Consider the following 6,802-nt stretch of genomic DNA (forward strand, 5'->3'; position numbering starts at 1 on the left):
AGTTTATCAGTAATGAGGGCAGATTCCCTTGTTTGACCAGTACATGCTTAAAAGCAGCCCATACCTGAAAAGCTGACCTCTTCACTTCTTCTACAGTCACCTTAGCAACAGGTTCCCAGCAAGTGCCTTTCTCCTGTTTCACGTTGTCCACTGTGGCAACCTCAGCTTCATCTACAGATTCTGTCTGCCAAAGAGCACCAAAGAGCACATTACATTCTCTACTAGATAGCAAGTGATATGAAATCTAGCAGATGAACACACTGACTAGGTGTTTACTCAACAGCTGTACAAATCTACTTTAGCTGAGTATAGTAGTACATCCTTAATCCCAGAACTGAGGAGGCAGAGAGGGGGGGAAATCTGAAAAAACAAAAAGCCAAGGCTACATAGTGAGATCCTATCTATGATCATAACTAAAATGTAACAGAAACCAAGATCCTCGGCCTTGTAGTCATGTGTGGTTAATTATGATCAATGATGTTAGGGATCCATGCTTTCATTTTATTGCCAAGGTATTATATTGCCAAGGTATTATATATTATATTATAACACAATACTATTATGTCTCAAATGCAGAGATACAGTGACTTAAAGTGATCTCTCTCAGCTGAGTCATACAGACTCTGTTTCCTTTTGCATTTATACAAAACGCTCCTGAATTCTCCAATAGACAATCAGATACTGTGGGGTAGGATCCAGAATGAGCATGAAATTCATATAACATCCCTGAGAGGGTAAAATACAAAGTTTTTTCCTCACATTGGTGGTTCGAAGTATCAGGCTTTGGAGTACTCTAGATTAGGGATATTTAGCCTATGTGGATTAGCACTATGCAAAACACCCTTTAGTTTAAGTCTGGAGTTATAGCTTAGTGGCAAAGCACTTATCATATGCAAAGCCCTAGTTCAAACCCCAGTACCAAGAAGAAAGTATATAATTTACAAGTATGTAATTTGAATAAAACATCTACCTTACATATAAATAATAAATACCTTCTCCAAAAAGGATACAACTTTGTTCTTGATTTCTTCAGAACCGAGACACTGTGGAACTATCTCTTCATGCTTTGTTCCCTATTAAAATATCAGTAAATAAGACAGATTATAGTTCAGCAACTTGTTTTGCCTTAACTGAAAACTTATAAAAGTATATAAAGTAGTAACTAAGGGTTCTCAAAGGCAGTACACTCATAGTTCAACAGAGCCTTGACCTCTAATGTAATTTCAGCTCCTATATACTTAGTAAAGCAAGGTTTAATTACCTGAGTCACTCTTAAACCAAAGGCATGGCTGCACAAAACTGGGACAGCATAGAAGCATTTCCAATTTTTTTTTTTTTTTTTTTTTTTTTAAGGTTTTGTTTTTTTTTTTTTTTTTCACCTCTCTAGAACCGAGCTGAGGGTTTTCACTTAAAGTCCTAATCCCCCAGTGCTGCTGAAGGCAGTGTCTGAGTCAGATAGCCAATGCTGAACACTTAATCCTTGCTGAGCAAAGAGCCTGGAGAAGTGAGTTTATTTCCCTAGGCCTCGTGACAAGGCCTGGTAAACATGGTTACTAATACCTCCTCAGCAGGAAACGTCACACCTGAGACTGAAAAGTGCATCAGTGTTTTTGAATGTTGTATTAGAAATATTAAAATATAAAGATCAATATGATAAATTGATCTTACCTCAGCAAACTGAGTAAATGCCTCCAAAGTATGTTGCTCTAGCAACCAATTCTTGTTGACGATCAGTGAAGTAAGAATATAAGACAAGTTGGGCAGCACCTTGTCCTATGAAGAGAACCAAACTTGGCTGGAGAAAAACAACTTCAATACAGGATATTGTCAACTCTTGGGACACATTATGTCCTATTTCCTTGCTCAAATCCTAATAACTTCCAATTTCCTTCAGGGTATAACCAGGTTTACAATGAGCTGCAAAGCATCCCTGCCCATTGCTATACTAGATACCCTGAGCAACTAGGCATGCTCCTGCCTACAAGGCTTTGCACTTGTTATCTGTCCCCTGCTCAAAACTCTTCCAGAGAGAGTGCATGGCTTTCTCCTTCCCCTTCAGACTTATACTTACTGTCACTGTAGTAAGGGCTTCCCGACTTTATCCCCATTGGGAACTATGCCCCCACACTGGCCCCACTTCTGCTTAATTTTTTTTTTTTTCCGTAGCACTCATCACCACTAAACATCTCATGTACCTGGACTTTGCTGTCAACTGCTGCAGGGGGCCGAGACTGGGATTTAAGTTATCACAGCATCAGGGTTAAAACAGCTGCTACAGCAGGTACCTGTCTTATGGCTTTCAGTGTGGCATATGCTCATGAGTCGCAAACATTTCTTCAGGACTTGCCCTCACCCTGCCAAGTCTATGAGGCACTGCTATTTCTGACGAGAGCATTTGCAGCCATGTACCATCTATAGCAGGTGCAGGAACAAGCCAGCATTCTCGAATAAACTCCTTTATAATAAAAAGTACATATGTGCAAGTGCAGCATTCTGGAGGCTGAAATAGGATTGCAAATTTGAAACCAGTTTAGGCTGCCTTGAAAGCCATTCCACCAAAGTTTGACAACTCAAATATAAGCTGGTATTTCGGTCAGCTTCCTGCATCTACGTATATCTCATTAAACAAGTTTACAGGAAACACATGATTTAGTGTCTTTTTCTTGTAAACCAGAAATTCAAGGATTGTTTTCCACGTGTACTGAAATACTATCTTGTACTTTCTGGACATAGAAAGGTCCCACCGGGGAGCTCTTTTTATAGTCTCCCCTTGAAGGTAAAGCAAAGCCAAGAACCTAGAAATACTGAGATTTTATTACCACCTTAAGGCAAAGCTCCCAGTTTAGGAGAATTTATTTTCATTAGAAGGTTTTAAAATTTGGTAGGAGTCTTCCCCTAAGCCACTAGAATATAATTTTGGAAGTAGAATACACATTTGTCAGCTACACTTATTTTGCAATATAGTTGTTGTCTTTTGAAATAAATGCTGTTTTGTGAACATATGGACACAAAACTGTAATTACTAGATTTCCCCCCTAGACACTACTGCATATTAAGGCATGAGTGACTTTTTCCCTTAGATATTGGGAACAACAGAATATTTTAGATATACTTGAGAAATTATTTGTATGACAACTCATTTTTTAAAAGAAAGTGACTTGAAATGTAATGTTCCTACAACTGCCCTTCCTATCAGAAAGCTGTTTTCCCCACAACTTCGTTAGTAAACTCAAAAGATTTTAGAAATTAAAATCTACACCCAGTGTATCTCATACCAGTCACAGCACTGAAGGAGGCTGAAGCAAGGGAATTATCTCAGGTTCTGGATCAGGTTAGGCTATACAGGGAGACCCTGTCCCAAAAACATAACAACAACAAAATCAGAGCCCTAAAATTTCCCTATTCACTGCAGAGATTTTGCTTTTACATTTCGTGTTTTTGTTAAAAGAATGTATTACCCGGATAGTTTGAGATATATAAAGTTTTCCCAGAGATGATATAAAATCCAGCACTGCCAAAGAGACGTGGTCGGGAGGCTCTAGTTTAATCACCAAGGTCAGGACATTTACAACCTGAAAAGACAAAGACAACAGAGAGCTATTATAAGCGGAACCACTGCCAAGGTGTGCTTGTGTGGGCTGGGGAGGAGACAATCCACAACAGCAACAGCTGGTCTCCAAGCCAAGAGTATCCGGTGACAACTGTCAGCATTTCTTCTCCCCACTGTCCTTTGCCTCCAACTCATGTGTGCTTTCCCACTAAGCAGTCTGAATTTTGGGTGGCGGCTAAGTAGCCAGGATATAGCCAAGTAGAAGGAACAGTAATGGAAGGAAGAGAGACACTAGGTAACAACCCTGATGAAAACAAGTGACATGGATCCACTCAGTTTATGAGGAAAACATTCCAGGCACAGGAGATGTAGCTTGGCTGGCAGAATGCTTGCCCAGGATGCACAAAGCCCTAGATTCAATCCCCAGCACTGCATAAAAAATTTGGGGTGGTGCCACACTCTTCTAAAGATCAAGGCCAGGGGATGAGAAGTTAGTTCAATAGCATCCTCTGCTTAATAATGAGTTTGAGAACAGTCTGGGCTCCATAAAACTTAGTGTCATTTAAAAAAGAAGAAAGAAGAAAGAAGGAAGAAGGAAGAAAGAAGAAAGAAAAGAAAGAAGAAAGAAGGAAGAAGAAGGAAGAATAAGAAAGAAGAAGAAAGAAGGAAGAAGAAGAAGGAAGAGGAAGGAAAGAAGGAAAGAAGGAAGGAAGGAGGAAGAAAGGGAGAAAGGGGTTACAAGCAAACAAGATAAATCACTGCAGGCTCATAAACAAACAGTAAGTAAACAAAGAACCAACTTGACCACTATCTTACCTGACTTATCAGCTGCAGATCTACAGTTTGGATGAAAAACGCCAGCAGTTGAAGTAAAAGGCTAAATGCCTGTTGAACATAGGGCTGACTGATTATCTTCAACAAGAAACAAAAGTAATTTTGGTAAGAATTAAAATTGCATGATGTAAGACTTTTCATCAACTTGTCACAAGCTAGTTATTTTGGGAAGGACTTCAATTAGGAAAATGTCTCCATCAGATTGCCTGTAGAGAAAAACTGTAGGGCATTTTCTGAAAAACAAACAAACAAACAAACAAAAAAAACTATCAATGTGGGAGGGCCTAGTTCTCTGTGGGCAGTGACACCCCTGGGCAGGTGGTCCTGAGTGCTGTAAGAAAGCAGGCTGACCATAAGGAGCAAGCCAGTAAACATCACTCCTCCATGGCTTCTGCATTAGCTTGGAATTCAACTGGGCTCTTGTCCTGAGCTCCCGCCCTGACTTTCCTGGCTCTAAGATGTAAAATGGAATCTTTCCCCTTCCAGGTGTTTTTGCTCATGGTGCATGGTTCTCTAGGAAACTTGAACCTCAAAAAAAAAGCCATTATTTGCAAAATAATTTCTATTACTTCCTCAAAGTCTGGGTTTGGCTCTCAGCTTGCCAGAGGTCACATGTTCAGCCAGAGAAAACATACATTGTATTCTGGTCTTTAAAATGAGAAATCTAAATTTACAACAGTAAGTAGGGCACATGTTCTAATTTTCGCCTAGGATCACTTGATTTCCTACCCTTGTACTTCCTAGAGGAATCCAGATTAGCTATATCCACTCCCTAGTCCCTCCACTCTTAAGTTGACTCGCTCCTCTCTGCATTGCTTTATTTAAAAAAACCTCAAAATCATATAGACATTAATCCAACACAGGGGAAACTACAAAACAAACCTTACTCTTGTAAAGAGTCCCGCAAGTTCATAAACATAGGGAGATGGGCTGTGACTGACACTTTGGTAAGGACTGCTATTAATATTTTATCACACACTTCAAAACCAAACAAACAATTAACCTGCCTGAAAGGGCCTAAGCAGATGGCTCAGTCAGTAACCGCCTGATGCTCGAGCTGAGGCCCTCAGCACCCACACAACAGCTGAGTGAGGCAGGCCTGCCTCATCTGAAACCAGTGTTTGGGGGAGAGGGATAACAAACACAGCTCAATGGAGCTCCAGGTTCAATGAAAGATCCTATCTCAAAAAATAAGGTGCAGCCTAGTAAAGAAGATGCCCAATGTCAGCCTCTAGCCTCCACACACGCACAAGAGCACACACAGACACTCCTTTATTCCCACACACATACACAACAACTACCTAAGAGATAACACAATTGAGTGAGTTCTAATCATAACTTTTATACATCACCTCAAGAAATTAGAAAAATTCGTCTACAGAGACATGGCAATATTCTCTTGTCGATATTCTGTAGTTTTTAGAGAACTAAGTAGTTTCCTTACCTGTTCAACATTTATAAACGTCCAAAGCTGACCCAAAACTTCAGTAACTGCAGTTAGTTGTCTACTATCCAAAGCTTCTCCAGCAGAACTGAAGACAGTAAGTAAAACAGAAAGTGCTGTGTTCTAAATGAGGAGAAAAGAGGATAGTTTGAGTTTACAAATCTAGTCTAATGGACCAGGGGCCCAATTGTAGACATTGTATGAGTTGCTTACAATATTTTATAACAACTCACACAGACTATTTTGAAACTGTCATTTAAAATAACAACAGTATTGATTTTTACTAGGTCCTGTACCTGCGATGTCCTATTTTTCTGTTGTTGTGGCTTTTTTAGTTTGTTTTTGTTGTTTTGTCAACTTGACATAACCTGGGAACCTCAATTAAAACTATGCCTCCATCAGATTATCTGTAAGCAAGCATGTAGAGCATTTTCTTGACTGGTTACTGGTGGGGGAGGACTCCACCCACTAGGAGCAGCCCATTAGGTACCACCCATGAGCAAGTGGTCCTGACTGTAGCTGAGTAAATGATGGGGAGGAAGCCAGTAAGAGCACTCCTCCACAGCTTTCTGCTTTAGCTCCTGCCTTGAGTGCCTGCCCTGAAGTCCCTTTATAATGGACTTTAAGCTGAAATAAACTCTTTCCTCCCCACGCTGCTTTTAGTCATTGTGTTTGCAACAGCAATAGAAGCTTAACACACAATGAGCAAGCCTGACTTAAAATATTCATCAATAGAAAGCTGTATTTTCTTTTCACACTGTGTACCCAGAAATTTATATAGGTTACTAGATTTTTATTATTTTTGGTGTTTTTACCATGAGATGCTACAAAAACACTACATTTTGTAAGCAAATAAAGTACTTACGAATACACTGTCTTGGGAAGCAGAGGCAGGCAGATTTCTGAGTTCAAGGCCAGCCTGGTCTACAGAGTGAGTTCCAGGACAGCTAGGGCTACACAGAGAAACCCTGTCT

At 40.0% G+C, this 6,802-nt stretch overlaps 1 protein-coding gene across 1 annotated transcript in view; it reads right to left on the reverse strand.

Annotated features, from left to right (window-relative positions):
* The window catches only part of C1H1orf112 (chromosome 1 C1orf112 homolog), a 44,351-nt gene that overhangs the window by 1,224 nt on the left and 36,325 nt on the right, over positions 1–6,802 (reverse strand). Inside the window, exons 18-23 of the mRNA XM_021158161.2 lie at positions 5,829–5,951; positions 4,367–4,462; positions 3,459–3,572; positions 1,669–1,773; positions 993–1,073; positions 65–184 (exon numbers count right to left, since the gene is read on the reverse strand). Coding sequence (XP_021013820.1) covers positions 65–184; positions 993–1,073; positions 1,669–1,773; positions 3,459–3,572; positions 4,367–4,462; positions 5,829–5,951 — 639 coding nt within the window. The remainder of the gene's footprint in view (positions 1–64; positions 185–992; positions 1,074–1,668; positions 1,774–3,458; positions 3,573–4,366; positions 4,463–5,828; positions 5,952–6,802) is intronic.

The sequence above is a fragment of the Mus caroli genome, chromosome 1 (assembly GCF_900094665.2).
Source record: "Mus caroli chromosome 1, CAROLI_EIJ_v1.1, whole genome shotgun sequence".
NCBI classification, from domain to species: domain Eukaryota; kingdom Metazoa; phylum Chordata; class Mammalia; order Rodentia; family Muridae; genus Mus; species Mus caroli.